Source organism: Mauremys reevesii, linkage group 2 (genome assembly GCF_016161935.1).
Source record: "Mauremys reevesii isolate NIE-2019 linkage group 2, ASM1616193v1, whole genome shotgun sequence".
NCBI lineage: Eukaryota > Metazoa > Chordata > Testudines > Geoemydidae > Mauremys > Mauremys reevesii.
This window is the reverse complement of record NC_052624.1, coordinates 35064743-35084916: the sequence shown is the minus strand read 5'-3', so window position 1 is coordinate 35084916 and position 20174 is coordinate 35064743. Positions and strand designations below refer to the sequence as shown.

Genomic DNA, 20174 nt, shown 5'->3' with positions numbered 1-20174 from the left:
ATGCCCCCAGGAAAGGGAAGGAACATACAAGTAATGCTTGCATATTTCCCAGTGGGAAAAGGATATCAGTGTAGCAGAGTGTAGTGCCCAGCACAGAATGACCCCCAACCAATTACAATACAGGTGATGACTTGTTCCACACAAAGATCAATTGAATCGCAAGAAATAAACCGAATGATAGGATCTAAAGCCTCAGAACTGTCAGTGATTGGGCTGCAGAAGGACAAGGTTTTGTATTTGTTGTGCTTCTCTCAGAGAGTGAGATTGGTGAGGCTGTGACAGTCTTGTTTTCTGAACAACTGGCTAGGAAGAGAATTATAAACTGCATGCCTGAAGAATAAAACTGAGGAGTTTCTCCAGCAGTACTTTGCTTTGCTGAGGCATCATGCAGGAGGTGCCGAGTATGATTGAGAAAGCTGTTGGAACTGGGTGTATGTTCAGTCTTTGCCCTGCCCTTCTCCTCTCAACAACTGGCTCTCCCAGTGTTCCTGTGAAAATCATACCAAACAATGCAAGCAAGTTCCTTTTTATTCTTGTACAGTCAAAATGTGCAGTTGCTTTAGTAACAGTGGAAAACAAGCAACCCTCCCCTTCCCCCTTGCTGTGGGGGATACGGAGGCTAATCTTGGGACATGGGGTGATGAGGGCACATTCTTCCTTCTCACTAAGATGGTTGGAGGGGTCCTCAGGAAAGCTGCGGCAGCACATTCTTCTCTTTCCTGCTCCCATGCAACACATTCTTCTTTCCTCCTCTCCTGGGTTTTTTTTTTTTGCATCCCAACCTGCCACTGGGGTCTCAATAACACATTATTTCTAACCCCCTTCTGACTCAGGGAGGAAAGCTTGCCAGCACATTCCCTCTGTAGGAGACAGGAGCGGGACAGGATACCAAAGCATATTTTTCTTCTCCAGACCGTAGCTGGAATTACAGAGTCACAGGCATCACTGGCTATAGATCATCTGCCTGTTTAGACCCAGCTGTCATAATGTTTATGTACAATCCTGTGACAGGGTCTGATGGCAATCTTTTATTCAGAGAATTTAATGATTAAAGGAAAAATAATCAAACTCATGCACTTCATATTCAGCACCATAATAGAAGTAGTCTGATCTCCAAAGGTCCTGTAGCTTTCATTGACTTCAGTGGGAGCTGTGAGTTCTCTGAAAATCAGGCTAATTTTACTGTGTTGACTAAATATCAGTTTAGATGTTTAATTTTAGGCACCCACTTAAGACATTTTTGGCTTAGATGATCATAATAAATACATGGACATAAGGATGGAACCATTTACAAAAATCCTGCCTGGTCTTTTACAAAATAATGCATTCTGGACTGTATGTAGCGTCCTATAGCATCCTTAATGTTCTTACCATGTTATAGTAACATGGGCTATTGATTGCACAAGTTGGTTCCTCATCATCTTCTACTTCTCAGCCTGCCCCCTCTCTCATAAAAATGTATTTTCCTTACCTTTCATTATTAGTTTTGTATTGCCATAATTTAATTTGAACAATAAAATTATTTCCAGATTGTCAAGTGTGAGATGGAAAGACAGTGTTATTTATATGTTAGTAAAGCAGATAATCCAGTTCAGTTTGGATCCAGAAAGGCTTTTTTGGTATTACCTGAAAAACTGCTTTCATTATTAAGTGACAGGAACACTGCTTTAAAGTTTGTTAGAATAGTTTTACCTCAGACGCGTAGTGCTTGCTCTTTGTTCCACTAGATGGTTTCAAAGATTACTGTAGTCGGAAGCACTTTTCTTAGCTCTGAAATCAATAATGATGGAAACAGAAATGACGCAACATATTTCTTAATTTAAAATAAATTAGGTCAGATTCATTAACATTTGAGGGCGTGGCCTTAAAGTGACCTTTCTGCATGAAAGGTGCGGGGGAGGGATTTAAAGCAATGACCGGACACACCAGAGTTTATCCCTTGATGCCAGCTGACTGATCCCTCTCCTTCTTTGTGTCTGCTCAGCCTTCAGTAAGGATCTTGTCTATCACAGATGTTTCTGGTGTCCTGTTTCCTTGACATCGTCTTATGGAGGCTTCAGAGATGCTGAATCTCTCACAGCTCCACGCAGCTAATTGCTTCCCAGCAAAGTGGAATTTCATGTCCAGAGTAGGTGTGAGGTGATCTCTGGTGACTAGTGGCAGGGATGGTGGCATCCTTTCAATCACTTCATTTAGCTTCAACCATTGACAACTCATGCTTGACTTTCCCATACCAACTAGTATTCTTTATGGAACCAACCTGAAGCTGGAACTGGGACCTGATACTGAGAGCAGGCACTGCTATATGCCTAGCTCCCATGTAAGATGGCAGGTGGATGTGGTAACATAGTAAAAACCTAACTCTGAATGTGTCCCCCCTCAACCATTTAGTTTACAGTGGCCCAGAGTATGAATGTCTCAATTTCTCTTGTGAAAATCTTCTGCAAAGCAGTACGATTGCCACTGCTATATCAGGCCACTCATCTTTTGAGAGGGATTGTTACTGATCATCTTGTTTTTCGGATGATTCTTAGCATGTTCTGGAATGGCATTAATCTGATTTCCCACTGATTTATCTAGGGAAGTAAAGATAAAAATATAGTGTCATGCCACATTTTATACATGTGTAAAACATTAAATGTATTAAATATTTAGGGCCAAATTTTCAGAAAGGCAGACTTGAGGCCATACGTGATTATGTGTCTACAGGCAGGCAGTTACCATGATGACATGTGAAAATCAAGGGACTGTGTGTGCAAATCGCTATTTTGGAACCTGTTGAGCTGGTTGCATGGACATTTACCTGATTTGTATGTACACTCGTGTTAACTACAAATGCAAATATAGGTACACAATTGTGCGTGGACACCCAGTTTCCCTATCCAAAAATGTGGTCCTTGTTGTTTAATACAGACCAGCACTTCAAGGAAAATATTGACAATAGCCCTTATGTACCATATTTGTTCTCTATTTCTTTTCACCTGTTTTTTTAAATTACTTAGGACATTTGCATGACAATGGGATCTCTTTATTTTATAGTTAATGTCTTCTTGCTTTACCTGAAGTCCTATGCCTGTGATTGTGACATTGCAATCATTTCCACAGCAGACAGCTGTGATGTCAAATGCAAAGGATTCTGAATTTGGGTAGGAAGCACACAGCTGGAGCAGATTAAATGCTTCTGAAGCAAAGATTCTGGTTTTGCACATAGTTAAAATGCCAACAACAAGGAGCTTGAAGTCCTTAATCCTGTAGTCCTTATACTCAGGTAAAACTCTAGTCTCAATGGAGATTTAAAAAACCACAGGAAAATATATGTATAGCTGCAGAATTGTTTCTGAGGAGGATGATTTGCAATAGTTTCCAGGAGGTATTAGCTGACGAGCTAAGTGCCTTTTTCATGAGATCACTATATTAAATCTATACTTTTTATCATCTGTTTTTTATCCCATGCAGATGTCTTTGTATTGTCTGTTTGTTATTGTACGACACTTTGTCTAAAACCAGGATGTAGCCACCTTTTTAACAAGGTGTATGCAAATTGATACCCATGAGCCTTTGCACAAACATCTTTCCAATCCTGTGATAATCATTCATCTAGAAAAATGAGTCTGAAAGCAAATATATCCGGCTTTAACAAACGGTTCTCTTGTCTTACAGAGAGAGGATGCAAGCCATGGAGAAACAGATTGCCAGTTTAACTGGTCTTGTTCAGTCTGCGCTTTTTAAAGGGCCAAATACAAGTAATAGCAAAGATGCTTCTAGGTAAAAAAAAGAATTCATTAAATCTGTTTCTCTGTAATTATTGTTAATGATCAATTAGCAAAATTAAACTTTTAATGTAATAACAGAAGACCGAACGCTCAACATTTAAAAAAAATTTTTTAGCACTTTTGATAAGCGCTGGATTGTTAGGCAGAGTGGGAAAAGTATTCCAGCCAATGAATGGAGATTGAACTGCATTGTTCTTGTTGATGTTAATAGGAATAATATGGTTAAATCTCTGTGCTTAGTGCTGGAAATGTACCCCTTTGCTTAACCTGTATTTAAAAGCTTATTTTTGAAAAAACAAAAACAAATCCACAATCCACCCGCAATTTAAATAAAAAAACAAACCAAAAAAACCACCCTGACAACAACAAAAACCCAGTTTGTATGGTCAGCAGGGTAATTTTTATTTAGTTGTGATAAACCTCACTGCAAATCTACAGTAAAGCTAGTCCTTTAAAGTTGCTTAAATAGCTATTTGCAAGAAAAAATCCATTCTGGAAATTTTAAAGCTGACTTTCCTTTTCTTTCTTTCTTTAGTGAGAAGATGGTGAAAACCATGTCCAGTAAGAGCAATATTGACAGCGCAGGTAAGACCATTCTTTTTTAATTGTACAGAATATACCAATCTACACCGTAACTCAGAGTCCTGTAGATATTAACATCTTATGGGAATTCACTGTAACTATAGTGTCAGAAGCAAGGCTATAGGCGAGTGGTTCTTAACCTTTACTGCAGCCTGCACTCCTTTGGTTCTCAGAATATGTTCTCGCACCCGTTATACCTATATATATATTTTTGTTTATACATTTTTAATGATTACTGTAATATACAATGTTAATAAATACATAGGTTTGATGAAACAAACTAGTTGTACTTACATTCCCGTGCTTAATTTGTGTTTTTGATGACTTACCTTCTAAAAAAATCTGGCATGTCTCACACCCACAGAAAGGGCATCTCGCACCCCCAGGGGGTGTGTGCACCCCAGGTTAAGAACCCCTGCTATAGGCAAAGGATATGAGAACCAATCAGTTCCTTGTTACCAGTGGTTACTTTAAAGGGGCAGGATTTATTCTTCTTTCAAAGTGAAATTCACACCTGTGCAGGGAGCCAGCACAAGGTTTAGGTAAGGCATAGCCCTTGTGCTGGTTTTCTGAAAAGGGGTGAATTTCACTGCATATGCATGTCTCCTATAATGTATATCCCCAATCTGGACTTGTCTGGGGGGAAAAATATACTGGTATCCTCACAAACTCCACCCAAGACAAGCTCTTCCTATGTGAGGTATCAAAATCCCATAGCGCTCACAGCCGACTGTGCAGATATTAAGAATATGATCGCATGTGCTCTACTGGGCCCTCCCTCTGCAGAGTTTAGATACAGCCATAGACAAGGCAGGATTAAGACATAGGAACTTGCCTATGACTATAGCTCTGAATCGTATGAGGGTATTAGCATCTTGCTTACATTATTTTTAAAAATTTCTTCTGTCCCTTATGGTTGGAAAGGAAACTTTAAAATGTGACCCAAATGTAGCCAACGCAGTGACGTGGGCTTGAGTGTGCAGACCGGCTCCTGCAAAGAGAGGAGCAGCAGCCAGTAAGGAGACTCTGTGATCCTACATTCAGCTCTAGAGCAGACCAGGCTCTCATTGCTTGCATTGTTACTAAAACCCTATTCATGCATATTGAGATGTTTTAAAATACTATTGAATACCTTTTTAACCTATCCAAATTGTCAACTAGTAAAAGGAAAAAAAAGATTTTTATCTATTGTGGAAATGTCCTATATAATTTAATAGAGAATTACAACCTTTCTGTAGGATGTTTAAGCATTCCTATAGAATTCTAGCCCTGATGTAGAATTTTATTGGTTGGTATTTAAAGCAAATAAACCAGCCCTACAACAAGGTATAATTCTAAATTAAATTCTATAGATTTTTAGTCAGTCGCTACAGACCTGTGTTACATTTCTAAAGAACCTTATAGATTTCATCTCTATTAACTTCTATGGGATTTTTCTGTAAGGGTAATTTGGCAATAAGATACTTTAGATATAATGATGCTAAGAAACATAGCAGTCAGCAAGATAAACCACATTGATCTGTTACTAACTATTGGTATCCTCCTAAGATGTATTGGGTAGTCATCAGTCCCTAAATCAGGATTAGGTCATATTTAGAGTCACCGTTCTCGGCAATTTTGAGGGATGGGCTAAGGATATTACAAAAGAACATGCCAGCTAACATAAGCACCCTTGCAACTACAGTTCTTTAAATTATTTGCAGAAGTGTCAGTTGCTATAGCAGTCTTCAGCAGCGTTCATTAATTTATCTCTTTCTGGGCCTGTGTGTGTGTCTGTTACAGTGGATTGAATGCAAGCAGAAGCAGTTCCATAATTGCTAGCAACACTGTTCCAGCTAAGAGGACTCTGCTCTGGCATGAAATACAGGTTGCCAACCTTACAGTTTATTAGCAAATCTATTAAACCACTCACCAGCCATTCCAGTGGTGATGTTAATTCAACTCCAAGAATTCCGTTTCCCTAGAATTGCAGTATACCTCAGATTGAACATGGCCAATAGAAAAACAGACCAGAACTAGAAAATATTGAACATATGCAGCAGAGAACAAGTTAAGAGCCTGATGCTAGAACTGCATCTCTCCAGTTGAACCCTTGAGCCTACATGGAACCCCACGCAATTCAGGATCTCGCCCTAAATAGGTTGGACAATATTCTTTGGTATAAAAACAGTATAGTTTGTAAAGAAAAAAGTGTCTGTTCAGTATTTTCAGGCAACTTAGAGAAAATCTATCTTTCTAGGAATCTGCAATAAGATCATATTCAATAACATTCCTATCCTCTTTCCCAGTTCATTGTCATTATATGATAAAAACAGATAATATTTTGCAGTCACATAGATCCTGTCAAATACAAAGCACGGTAACAACAATCACTAATTAACCTTCACAGAGCCTGTACTAGGTAGCCATGGCAAGTATTATTTATTCTCCTTTTCCTGGTGGTGAAACTGATGTAGGGAGGTGTTCCCAAGACCACATAAACCAGTCTTATGACCGAATCTCTCCTGGCAGCCAATGCTGTGCCCATTCCCATTAGACTGATGTGTCATATATTTTGAACAATTTGAAAGGTTTCTATTTCTGGTATTATAGCACATACACATTAATAAACCATTTATAATAACTGGAAACTTGAAATCTACCCATCTTTGTATTGCATTGTTGTAATGGCACTGTGTACCTTTTAGGTCATCTGGCTGTCTCTGTGCCTTTACTAACTCACACAAACCTTTTTTACAGCACTGTTCAGGGATGGAGATCATGACCCCGCCATGCCTGAGACCTTGTAGTCATGCAGCTACCTACTGTCACTAAGTTCTCCCTAGGTCAGAGTTCAGATTTATGAGGGTCGCTACCTAAGCCCAGTTCCAATTCCTATGATCTTAAATAAAATCAGATTTTACTGGCATAGGGTAGTAATAAAGAGGGGGGCACCCCTTAAATAAAAGGGTATGCAAAATATACTCTACAGAAAAAGCTCTGCTTAGTTACTGAGTTATAAGTTATGGTTATATATGAAAACTTTACACGGTACAATAATCTTTGGTCTGACCAAGCAAGGACTGCCTCTGTTCAAGGCGTTACATGTTCCAAGGTATGTGGATAATTAGTGCTCCTATTTCCTTTATAGCTCAGCTCAGCTTGTCAACTTATGCTAAATAATGCCTTTATTTTCCTCTACACATTTGAATTTTAACATACCTTCACCCTCCAAAACCAGTTTTGCTGACTCTCGTTTGGTTTTGACCGATCCCTGACATGGATTAGGTATGCCCATTAGGGAATAGCCTCTTAAAATATACACTTCCACTTAACTACAGCAAACATAGCCATCATCTTTAGTAATTTCAAATACCACTTTAAGACAGAGCTATAAAAAAAACACTGATTGAGCAATCCCTTCTAGAGCACTGGTAAGCAGAAATGTGAATTGCTTCCCATCCTTAACAAAGAAACAGCTGTGGAAGATAAAAAGTGACTCAGAAATATAGTTCAACATTATATTGTACATCAAATATCCTGATGACAGGAGACTTTGATCAGACAGAAATAATATGGGAAAGGCTGATTGGAAACAAATTCAAACTAAATTGTACATACAGGTACCTCTCTGTGCTTTAATATTGTTGTTTCGAATATGGTATTTCATGAAAACCAAAAAGTGGTATGCAGTTTCCTTTTAGTTTGCCAACATTTTGGATCTTTTAGCTTGAAATATTAAATAAATAAAATGAGACTGTTACAGTCATAAAGTCTGTTTATCATGGTTTTTTCCTTTAGTCTCTATTCTGTTTTTTCACAGAACTCTGTTACACACATCACAGAAATGATAATAAACTGCACAAAAGAGTTAAAAAAAACAGTGCTCTTCCACAAGTTTAGATGTGCAACTCCCACTGACGTGAATGGGAATCCCGTAACTATGTCCCTATAAACCACTTCAGCCCCCCAAAACCAAGAGAAATTAGAATATTAGAAATATTCTGTCGATTGATTTATCTCTCTCCCAGACATATGCACACCAACAAACACCCACCCACCCTCATTCTTTCCCCTCTATTTTTCTTTTCAAGTAACAGGGATAGAGAAGGCACAGATTACCAAAGAACCACAGGCCCAATCCCACTTGCCTATTTCCTTGGAAGGGTGGGAGGAAGGGGCCATGAGAATTTCCTAAAAAGAGGTGGAATATGTTTCTTTCTGTACTTTAAGAAGTTGTTATTTATTGCGGAGGACAGACCATAATGCACACAATGTTTTTGTTTGAACTTGTCTTAATCCATCACTGTTGGTGGGTTGTACATTGCAGTGGAGATCCTGCCCTTTGTGAATTCCTTATATAATGAGCAATGTCTTCAAAATGTTCTCTCATGGATACACCTGTTGAAAGTGGACCATGCAGGCTTCAAGCTCTATTGACTCTTGCAAATGAAACGTGATCCTTTATGCACCCTGGTTGACTCGGGCAAAGTCACACGTATATATGTAAAATGATTTGCTCTTTAGGGAACCCTTCAAAATCTGGGAGCCACAGCTTGTTAGTGGTGAAGTTGCAGCTTTAACTTTGAATGTTTTTATTTTGTTTGGTGGACTCTATTCTAGTATTTGTGAGATTCAAATGATCGTGACACTGTATTCCCTAGTGATATTTGAATACAAGAGGGCTATTTTTAACGAGTGGATGGGCAACCCAGTTCAAAAAATCTTTGTATTTGGCCTTATCTTTCTCTTCAGTCTAGTCTGCATCAAACCCAAACCACCTTTAGTGGCTTGGATATAAATAAATGTGTTCTGAAGAATAGTAAAATGGAAGGAGAATGATGGTCTTGTGACTCTAGCAAAGGACTATGAGTCAGAAAGTCTGGGTCCTATTCTATGCTCAGCCACAGACTACCTGTCTGGTCCTGAGCATGTTACAGATACTTCACCTCTCTGTGCCTCGGTATAAAAAAGGGGCTGCTATTTGTTCACTAACTTTTGTAAAATACTTGGAGGTTTTCAATACAAAACACTGTAGAAGTGCAAAGTATATTTTGTATTAAATGGCTTTTCCCCCTTGTCTAACTGGCCTTCTAATCACCAGTCTATAGCCTAGGCCTGCTTCCAAGAGAGAGAACTACACTCCCCATACCAACTGTCTTCTCACTCAGATGCCTTTTTATTCCTTTTTGATGAAATACCAGTCTGTGGAAACCAACTACTGATCACCAGAGCGCTCCCACTGATCACCAGAGTGCTGAGAGCCTGCCCTATACTAATAATTCATCTTCCAAGTGCTTCCCTGTAGTGCTTGAGAAAGCAATGGGTATCATGGCTAACAAGCGGCTAGTGCAGGCTCATGGCAGTGGTTGGAGTGGCACACCAGAAAACAAGACTTACCTGTGAGAGGGAATGGCAGCCAAGTGGCAGGAAGGAAGAGAGATTAGATTGGTCAGCGGGTGGGCACTTGTCTTTCAGGGAAACGGATCACAATCCAGCTCTAGGAGGACAGGCAAGCGTGGGAGGTATATGTACTGGTTGGGGGCCGGATTTTTGGAGTGCTTATGGCATACACCTGCCTGTCTGATCACTGGTTTGGTGATTGAACTGTGGGAGCTATTGCCTGGGGCAGGGATTAAAGGGGTAGGCTTTTAAAAAAATAAAAATAAAAAGCCCAGAATTGTGGCTAAGAAACTGAACTGTTAGAGAACAGCTTTCGGAACCTTTTGGGGATCCTGTCTGTATTGTCTGTGAATTTAATATTCTTCTTTAAAAGTTGCAAAAAAAAATGGTGCATATGGGATGGAGAAAGTGAGATGTCCCTACAAAGAAAGCTGCATCATATATATTGGCAGATACATAGATAAGTATTGATGTATATTCAACTGCAGTGTGAAATGTGCACAGGATAGCAATAAACACAGGCTGCTTAGATCTCAAGCACTGCATTTTGTAAAGGAGCTCTTTAGAAGGGAAGAGAGTATTGAATGATGCTGAAGTGTAGCAAAAATGTGTGGCAGCTTGCTCAGCAATGAAATGAAGATGGCGTTGTTTAAGATCTAACTGGAGGGTGTTGAAGTAAGGTATAGCATTACAGCCTCACGCCGGGGGTTAGATCATGTATCAGGAAGTTGATGGTATGGTACAGCAGTGTACTGCCTGGGTGCAGTCCATTATGCATATGCTTTTATGGACAGAACTTGCTGCTTTGTTTCCTGATTTGACATATTTAAATAAACTCTTAAACATGATTTTTACAATCCCCCCCCACTCGCCTCCTTTTAAATGAAAACAAAGAGACACATTGGAAAATGGACAGTTCACCTTTTTTTCAAACATCTTCCATGTGGGAAGGATTTGAGGAAATAATATGATAAGGCACATACACCTGTTGCCAAAGGAAGAACATGTTTGCAGCAGGCTGTGCTGTATCTCTGTATGCTTTGCTAGTTGGCTAGACCAATTAATGATTAGTGGACTGGGTGTAAATGTAAGTCCACAGGGTTCATTTTCATGCAGTGGGTGTGGTGTTCAGAGTGTCCCTCTCTGCACTCAGGAATTACCCTTAACAAGCAAAGAAAACTTGCAGTTCTAGCTTTAGTTTGGTTTCATTACACTTATCATAGAGCGGGGCATAGGTGAAGCAAATAGTAACCTAAGCTACCATGCACAGGAAGGATTCCTACCGTCATTGACAAGTTGCTTTCAGTTTATGCAGGCTGTAGGTTTTTCCTGAGAGTGGAGGAGGGGGTTGGAGTGAGGAGGAATGGGAGTGTCAGATGTATAACAGACAGGAAACCTGCAGACGTACTGTCCTCTTACTCTGTGCACAAGGGACTGACTTGCCATTGTGACCAACAGGGTGTGCAAGGCAACATAATACTGTGAAGTTATTCAAAAAATGAGGCAGATCCTGCTTACAGTCTCTCACTCTGTCTGTTTCAGGGGAAAAAACACACTAAGAAGACACTTAAAAGTGAGAAATGTCAAAATACAGATGTAATGTGAATACTGACTGCTGATTTCAGATTTGATTGTATTACATAAAGAAAACTACTATGCATGTAAAAAGAACTGGCCTAACTTTGATGCTTGATCAAGGAATAATGTTTTGTTAAGAACATAGTTTCACAGCTTTCTGTGATTGTTTTAAAAATCATGTGTAGAGTCCTGCACAACCAGTGCTGGTTTTAAATGCAATTCTGTGTACAGATAGCAATCGAAGATGAGGGGATGGGCAGATTGGGGGGGCAGCATACAGTTGGATAGAGTCTGTTGTGCCACCATTTTATTTCTGGTTTGGGAATATGGTGCTTACTCTTTTTATACTTTTTAAGAATAGGGTAAGCAGAGAGCAGATGTGAAAAATCAGGACAAGGGGTGGGGGCATAATAGGTGCCTATGTAAGACAAAGCCCCAAATATCGGAACTGTCCCTATAAAATTGGGACATCTGGTCACCCTATTTAAGAATAAGCCTGTGGAGTTGCTGGCTGGGAACATGTAACTGGTCATTGGCTAGCCGACCAGGATGTTTTCCTGTGCTCATTTTCTACATACCTGTGTGCTTGGTTAAATCTCTTTTCCATGCTAATCAGTCAACAAATAGGTAGTGCAGGATCTTTGTCAGTCTCAGATGGCCCCTACATAGACTGGGCATTGCCACATCCCCGGAATGCTGGATACTCCAATACTTCCAGGAATTGCATCGGTCCCCCGCCCCCATCAGCATGACCTAGCATGCACGGTCACGCTGCATGAAGGATGCCATTGCTGCCTCATCCCTGGCAGCATGACTGCATGCAGTCATGCTGGCGGGCAGAGCAGCAAGCTCTTCAAAATGGCACTGTCCATTCATGATCCAACACAAAACCATGTCCAGTTTTATTTCTGTACCAGACAGAGGACAACATTTATATTTTTTAAAAAGGACTATCTGGCTTAAAACTGGATGGATGGCCTGCCTAACCCTACACTACAATTTTAGCCATGTTGGGAGGGCCCAGTTAGACCATAGCTATCTCCAAACCTGGATCCAGCACAGTTCTGTTTGGTATGGAATGGTCCAGTGGGTGATCAGCATGACTTGCAGTTACAGTTAATCTCCCATCTGTACTAGAAAATGGAACCACGTAGTAACCAGTCTGGGGTAACCAGATCCTCCGACATGGCTGAAGTTGCAACACAGTTAGGCCCTCAGATGTCTCACTGCAAAGTTGCATATTGGTTGCAGAAATCACAGCCACTTGATAGATAATGAGCACTAAAGTCTGAAATTAGCTATCTTCATCCATTTAAGATACAAGCTGAATCTGCTGTGCTCGCAATGGGGAGGAAAATGCATCTGGACTTTCACTTTTCGTAAACTAAAGAGTTTTGCTGGCATTACTTGCAGGAGCTGCTCACATGTCTGGTGGAAAGAATTCATTAGCAACTACTGACTCAACTACCATCATCAATCACCCTGCACCCGTTGGCTCCCCAGCAATGCAAGTCAGCCTACATGATATGAGATGCAATGTGTCAGACCTTCGGCTGCAGCTGCGTCAGATGAAGCAGCTACAGGTATGGTCACATCCCTTCATTTGCATGAGCACATGTCCCGGTTTTGAAAGCCTTTTCCTGGGGATTAGAGTGTAAGACATTGTGCCTTTCAATGCCTTTTCTGTCTTCTGCTGCTTGTGTAAGTGTTGTTTTAAGTACTACAGCGATAGAGAAAAAGGAAAAGCAAAAGGCACAAAGACACAGGTACAAACCGTTATAACATATGCACCTTTCACAAGAAAAGTATCTCCCTTTATAGTATTGGTTAGAGCCAGAAAAATAACTTCCTGCCTATTATTATCAGTTATTAATTCAATATTTATAATACAGTAGTGTCAAAAGTCTCCAGGTAGATCAGGTCCCCATTGTGCCATACATAAACATGTATGAAGACGCAGTCTCAGCCCTACTAAAGATCTTATCACCTAGTAGTTTTCACCCTCCTGAATGAACACTTCAGCTATGAGGAAGCCAAATAATAATTTTGGGTCTGTGAATGAGCTGTACAATTTTTAGGGCCTTTGATTTTCAGAGACCAAAAGTAGGCGGCAACCTCTTTAGGACAAAAAGAAAAAGAATCATGTAGTAGGAGCTAAGAAGACTGTTTCTGTTATAGTATGTCTGTATTTGACCAATGCTTTCATGACCTACACAGTGTCAGCACTTCAGAGACAATGAGAAACAATTTGAGAGAGATTCTCAAATGTTACTGATGACTGCAGATTTCAGTGCAGAAGTCCTAGCAGGCTATATGACACACACACTCATTGTACAGTATGTAAATACATACTGCTCACCCCAAACGCTGTGGAAATATTTGTACAATTCTTTAGTCCTTTGCCTCACTGGAAGCTGAAGGACAAATGTGCACATATATTAGATAAATACTTCATCACAGGAAATGTAAAATTTATTTTTGTAAATCCATCTGGATAGAGGAACAGCCAGCTAACATTCTGCCATGCACGACACCCCACCTTGAAAGTAACCTCAAATCTTTTGCAATTCTGGTTTATTATTATGGAACAGAGTGATATTAGCACAGATTAGAATACACAGTATGCTCTGCCTTTTGCCCTCTTACCTAGACAGAAAGTGTAGTAGTGGTGACTACAAGCTGAGGAGGGGACAGGAGGGTCAGATTAATAATAGTAAAGCGAGTGCGCCTGTGAATGAAGAGGTGGTCCTATATCCTTTGCTTAGCTTGCTGGAGAGGAGGAGATGGGATCAGGCAGGTGATTTTGTGTATGCTGCTATATTCATATGCTTACTTTTTCATTTAGGCTTGAATAAATCCCTGGAATACAAATGCATTTTAATATATTTCTTAATAATGTTGCCCATCTATATGCAGATATCAACCTATCTTGTATACCCAGCTGGATGTTGTGTTACACTTCACAGTCTCTCTCCCAGGAAGTAAATTTGCATTATTCTATCATATATGTACCTTCCAGGACAGCCTCTGAGAAAGATTTCTAGGACTCCGCAGCCATTTATGACAAGTTACCCCCTCCATTTATTTCAGTGCAGTTCTCTTAGTGGTCACTCCGGTAGCGCCTGGGCATATTAACAATCCTGGGAGGTCCTGTGTTTGAGATGTCCTATATGTTACTCACATAGACTATTTTAAAATTACTATAATGGGAGATTCTCTGTCATAAGTTAACAGAATGCAGCAGTTTTTTCCCTCATGTTCTTTAAACGGGGCTAAGAGTTTTTCAGACAGATACTGGTTTAACCCAAAGAGGCTCCCTCTGTTTACAAATTACACTTCTGCCTGAAAAGACATCAAAGGAACGCATTTTTCTCTTTTTCTCCTGTTTGTTTAGTTCATACATTTGACTGCACTTTGTGTTTTGTCAGTTTCGCTATTTCTGCTGTACAGTCAGTCAATTTCTTCTGTTGTTTGTGAGTCTTTCACACAGCAACAAAAAAAGAAATAATTCTGAAGGATTAGAAAAAATAATATTTATTTGTATTACCGGAGCCTCAGTCATGACCAGGATCCCATGGTGCGAGGCACTGTACGAACACAGAACAAAAAGACAGTCCCTGCCCCCAAGAGCTTACCAGTTGACAAGCACAAAAATTGGCAGGTTGACTCAGGGACAGGTGCAGTACTTGTAACAATATTTTTTAAGAATTGGCACACTATCAACTCAGAATCTAGTCTTCAAGGTACCATTAATTAACATAATGGAATCCTAGAGATCGGAGATGAAAAAGACCCATTAGTTCACACAAGCCGTGTGTAATGGGATGTACAAACCCCATACTGAACATAGGCAGGGTGGTTGTGAGGAGAGTCTGTCCTATTTACAAGCAAGCAGCTTGATCACAACCCGTGCAGCTGCCAGAGCTGCCAATCATGGAGGCAGCCCCCCTCCCTCCCCCAGCTGTGACTGATAGAGGAAACAAGGCCTGCTGTAAAGGGAGAGTGCAGAGAAGGAAAAGGAGCAGAAAGGTGGCGACAGCTCTGCACCAGGCTGTCTTCAAGAAAACAGCCAGGAGACTGCAAGTCCAAAAAGTGAAGGCCAAACAGACCTAATTGAAGGTGGGGGTCCAGGTACTGACCTGAGAGAGCAGACTAAGGAGGGTGAGTCAGGAGAAGCTGAGATCACCCAAGAGATGGTGACACCTTGCCTATGCTGGCAGAACTATCCAGTGCTAACAGTTACTGCTTGCAGCAAGTATAGCCACAGGCAAACTGAGGTCAGGGCTGTGCCAGCCCACTGATTAGGAATTAACTATCATTAATGACTGGTGATTTTTGTATCAAAGGTTGACTAAAGTCAGATATTTTTCCTACTACTGCAGTATCTTCTTCCACTAAGGGGCTGATTTTTCAGAACTGCTCAGCAACTTCAGTTCCAATAGATGTCCAAGGGTCTGCAGCTGCTCAGCGCCCCTGAAAACTGTATACCTGTGACTTGTCCTGTGGCCTTTATTTTTATTTTATTTTATTTTATTTTATTTTATTTTTTGCTAACTGGTGGTTTGTTCCAACCCCCATTTTCTATCACAGACCTTCTGCCACCAGACCTGTTCGCTTCACTCTCCGTGCTCCTCTCCATCCTTCCCTCCTGCTTCCCCTTCTCCTCAGGGTCTGTTGTCCTCTTCCTTCTCTCCTGATCCTTTGAGCCTAACTCATCCCCTCCAGCCATTCCCCTCATCCCACCACTGTGCGATATAATCCAAAGAGCTATATTCAAAGAACATGAAGTTTGTGAGATCAAGAGTTAGGAAGTGCCAGAATTCAGGTCCCCATGCAACCTTAATGTTCTTTTAACATTTTTTTTTAATGTAATTTCCAAAGTGTTTTTTCTTAAAAAAGCAAACCTGAAATACAGGAATTCTTTCATGTGGCCCCATATTGTCCCCCAGCTTGGGGCATCAGGAGGATTCAAAACCACAGCATAGACCTCTACCGCTTGAGCTAATGGAGTACCTGTTAGAGCCAGCCACTAGAGCGGGATGAGACATATACTTAGCCAGTGGGTTTCAAAGGTGTTTGCTGACAGCAGAGGAATGTAGAGACTTGGGACTCACGAGTTCAGTTCCAGGTTTTGGAGGGGAGTGTACTGTAGTGGTTATAAACTATTCTGCCCCTGTGCCCATAGCCTGTTTCTGTCTCACTCTGCTCCTATCCACAGAGCCCTGCACAGATACAAAATGTATGTCTGCGCATATAAATCTTGTATCCACACAGGGCTCTGGCTATCCAACCCCCCATTCCTTGGCTCATGTCCTTTTCTTCTTTGCACCTATCCAACTCCTTCCCCTTCTGTGGCTCCAGTCCCATTCCCCTTCTGCATTAATGTATTCACTCCATCTCCTAGTTCCTACCCGCCCACCCCCATGACTATCCATCCCCCTACATTCCAGCTTCTGCTCCTCATTCCTTCTGCTCTTATTGACTCCATCACCACTCAGTTCCTTCCTCCCTCCCCCTTTGCTCCAACACCCTGTCCTCTGGCTCCTGCCACCCGCCCCCCACACCATTTACTCCTTTCTTAGTCCTCTTCATTCAGGTCACATGTTTCTTCCTTCTCCTCTTCGCTACGTGGGCACCAGCCATGGGAACATTGAGAGCACAGAGGAGAGGCTCTCAGTTTCTGTGTGCAGTGCCACTGCTGTCCTTAGCAGTCAGGGAGAGCAATTGCAGAGAAAGTCTTGGGGCAAGTCTACTTTACAAAATTAATTTGACCTAAGGTACATCGACATACAGCCACTGCAGTAATTGAATCGGTTTTATAGGTCCACACTACACTCCGTGTGTCAGCGGTGCACATCCTCACTAGAAGCACTTGCACTGATTTAACTGTGAGTGTGGGGCATCGTGAGACGGTTTCTGAAAGGCAGCCGCAGTCAATGGAAGAAATGCAGTGTCTACAATGACACTGCATCAGCTTAACTACATCGACTTAAGCACTATGCTTCTTGTGGTGGTGGTGGTAAGTCAATGTAGTTGGCGAGTTACATCCGTGGGAGTTACATTTCAGTGTAGATGCTTACAGAGTTAAGTCGACATAAGCTACCTTACGTCGACCTAACTGTGTAATGTAGACCATGCTTTGATCAGCCCCTGCAGCTCTGGGATGGAGCATGCTCAGAGCAGACTCTAACAAGTTTCTACTGTGTGTGACCTGAGATTTTTCAGTGGTTTATTACTTGGTCAAATTTTAGATAGGTTTTCACAAAGATAGTTAAAGATGCATCAGTGGCACCATCATGACCCCCTCCAGCCAAATTTAAAGACCCTGGCCTGAAGCATAAAGGTGCTAGAGATTCTCAACAAAACAGCTGCAAGAATTTTTGTTTAAGAAGGCCAAAATAATTGATTTTCTCTAATCTTGTTCTCAGAAATGGCTGCACTATTTTAGCTGGAACTTTCCATTAAATAAATAAATAAATATTAATAGATTCAGCCTGAGGCAGACATCCAGCATGGGAAACTGCAGCCGCAGTGGTAAAAGACTCTCAAAGTTATAAGCAACTGAAAACAGGATCTCGTAATGGGAAGTGTTGGGCAGCCTTAACAAGTGGGGTCACTACCTGTGTCACCTGTAATAATAATAAAAAATATAAAACCTAACATGACGTGTGCCTTCCATTGCCCTCACCATTTTGCTTTTATCATTGAGGCAATGTGATCTAGTGCACTTTGACTCCAGAGATGTGGATTCTGTTCCTGACTTTGCCACTGGCCTTCTGGGTGACCTTGGGCGTGTCAGGTCACCTCTGTGCCTCAGTTTCCCTATCTGTAAGATGATGGTTATCTCTTTTGTTAAGTTCTTTGAGACCTATGGTAAAAAGTGCTATATAAGAGGTGCTATATATAGTTATTTATTTATTTGTTACCCTTCCTTGACCTCTGCTCCGACCTCAGGGTTCAAATATGTATGTATATGAGCTATGAATAAAGAGACAAGTTCCCAAGTCTAGATGCCTTGCACCACAGCATATTTGTGTGTCTCAAACTACCATGTTGGCCTACACCAATGTAAATCAAAACACTGATCCCACACTGAGCGATAACGTATACAAAATGCCTTTTAAATGATTTAGTATGGAATTTAGCAGTTGCAAACTTTTAGAATTCCATACAATTAAAAAAAAAGGGAACATTTCCCAACTTTTCTGACTAATCTTGCAGCTGTTGCCTTCGGCTCTGTTTTTCCTCCCAAAGTTTTGAAATAGCTACCTATTGCCGATCACAGCCTAAACACTCTGGACACCCAGAGCCTTATCACTAAAGAGCTAACGTTCCTCTCAGTGTGCATCCCACTGATGTTAATGGGGAGGTAGGAGTGCACAGCAGAGGACAGATTAGATAATACAAATCTGGAAAGCCAGAAGCAATGTATTGACTTGTCTATTTAGTTCCTTCACTGACTGGAAAGATGAACAGTGACGTAACAGGCCTTTTCTATTTCTCATTTCTATTTTCCTTCCTAAGTCAGCTTCTGAGGTGGTTTTGTTGTCTTGAACATCTTTGAACTTTACCATCTTTGCAAGACTGGGTGACTATTCCCAGGCATTTTAGGCAGCAGCATTTCTTTTCAAGTTATATTGTTAATGCTCTTATGAAAACTGTTGTGTTTTTGTTCAGTAAGGTGGAAATCCAGATAGGGTTTGGGAATAAAATCAGTGGGAAGTGCTTAAGTCACTAGACTCTTAAGACCCTTAGGCACTTTTGAAAATTTTACCCTGTATCTAGAACATTGCTAGTATCACAGAATCATTCTCATGCCTACACAGATCCTAAATGTGCTAACTGGTCAGAGCCTCACTTACTACTTTTCATGTTGTGACCTCAATAAAACTGAAAGTAGGAGACTCTAGCCATGGAAAGTCAGTAATATCAGGCCTTCCAGGGGACTGTTACACTTGGAATTCTATTTGTAATAGTGTTGAGAAATGTTTACTGCTAAGACAGAAGATAATGCCCCAGTGTTGAACCTAAAAATAGATACAGTAATTCTTCGCTTAATGTTGTAGTTATGTTCCTGAAAAATGCGACTTTAAGCGAAACGATGTTATGTTAATCTAATTTCCCCATCAGAATTAATGTAAATGTGGGGGGTTAGGTTCCAAGGAGATTTTTGGGGGCAGACAAAAGACATTATATACTGTACAGTACTGTACTGTGGTGGGGAGGTGCCCCGGCTCACCCCTGGGGCTCAGGGCTGGGGATACAGGGTCTGGGAGGGAGTTAGGGTGCAGGAGGGTGCTCAGAGTGGGGGTGCGGGAGGAGGCTCAAGGCTGGGGCAGGCAGGAGGTGCAGAGCACTTACCTGGGGCAGCTCCTGTTTGGTGCAGGGGGTGTGCAGGTGGTTCTGCGCAGTGCCACGATTCTGGGAACTGACCCCCACCCCCTTGGCAGGCAGGGCCACCCAGAACGCAGGGGCTTTAGGGGCTGCAGGGCCCTGGGCTAAGGGGGCCCTGGGGCCCCGCCTGCAGCTCTAAAGCCCCTTTTGGAATGCGGCCCTGCGAGCATGGGCCAGGGGACTCAGGAGGAGCAGGGGCAGCCGCGCAGCCAGCGGCCGGAGAGAAGCGGAAAGAGCTCCGCCTGGGGCTCACGGAGGGGAGCCCAGAGCAGCCTGTGAGTGGAGCTGGGATCCTGGCCGCTCACATCCTCTGGCGCCCAGCTGCAGCTACCCACGGGCTGGGGCTGGGGCTGCGTGAGGGGGGGGGCCTCGGGGTGCCAATGCACAGCTGGCTGGAGAGGGGCTGCAGATCACCCTGGGGCCCAGCTGGACACTGCCTTCCACATGGTGTCAGGTCACGGGGGC

General features: G+C 41.7%; 1 protein-coding gene across 17 annotated transcripts in view; it reads left to right on the top strand.

The window, feature by feature from the left end:
* The window catches only part of KIAA1217 (KIAA1217 ortholog), a 507222-nt gene that overhangs the window by 446732 nt on the left and 40316 nt on the right, over nt 1-20174 (top strand). For 14 of the 17 annotated variants that reach the window (XM_039523556.1, XM_039523564.1, XM_039523562.1 and 11 more), the window contains 3 exons: nt 3661-3765; nt 4309-4358; nt 12729-12898. In XM_039523556.1, the coding sequence (XP_039379490.1) occupies nt 3661-3765; nt 4309-4358; nt 12729-12898 (325 nt within the window). The remainder of the gene's footprint in view (nt 1-3660; nt 3766-4308; nt 4359-12728; nt 12899-20174) is intronic. The other 3 variants (XM_039523552.1, XM_039523563.1, XM_039523565.1) reach the window with 1 other exon arrangement.